Source organism: Penaeus monodon, chromosome 34 (assembly GCF_015228065.2).
Source record: "Penaeus monodon isolate SGIC_2016 chromosome 34, NSTDA_Pmon_1, whole genome shotgun sequence".
Taxonomy (NCBI): domain Eukaryota; kingdom Metazoa; phylum Arthropoda; class Malacostraca; order Decapoda; family Penaeidae; genus Penaeus; species Penaeus monodon.
In genome coordinates this window covers 4035128-4035356 of record NC_051419.1, presented here as the reverse complement: position 1 = coordinate 4035356, position 229 = coordinate 4035128, and the positions used below count along the sequence as shown (strand labels likewise).

At 38.0% G+C, this 229-nt stretch overlaps 1 protein-coding gene across 1 annotated transcript in view; it reads right to left on the bottom strand.

Moving 5' to 3' along the window:
* Positions 1 to 229, bottom strand: part of LOC119594533 (protein pigeon-like) — a 22146-nt gene that overhangs the window by 14985 nt on the left and 6932 nt on the right. Inside the window, exon 4 of the mRNA XM_037943564.1 lies at positions 9 to 124. Coding sequence (XP_037799492.1) covers positions 9 to 124 — 116 coding nt within the window. The remainder of the gene's footprint in view (positions 1 to 8; positions 125 to 229) is intronic.

The window sequence follows — 229 nt, the reverse complement described above, 5'->3', positions numbered from 1 at the left end:
GAACTTACAAAGATCTGACGTGAACAGTCGATGTTGAGGGAAAACACTCCTCCCTGTGGTGCCACTTCGGCCACATACGCTGCGTACTTATTTCCTTCTCCGACATTCCTCCGGGTCACAAAACCTGGAATTCAGCAGAGGCTTTAAACATCAAACTAAACAGTAATGAAATCAATAAATACTTTTAAAAATTAACGTTTTGAAAATACAAATCTTCAATTATCAATTA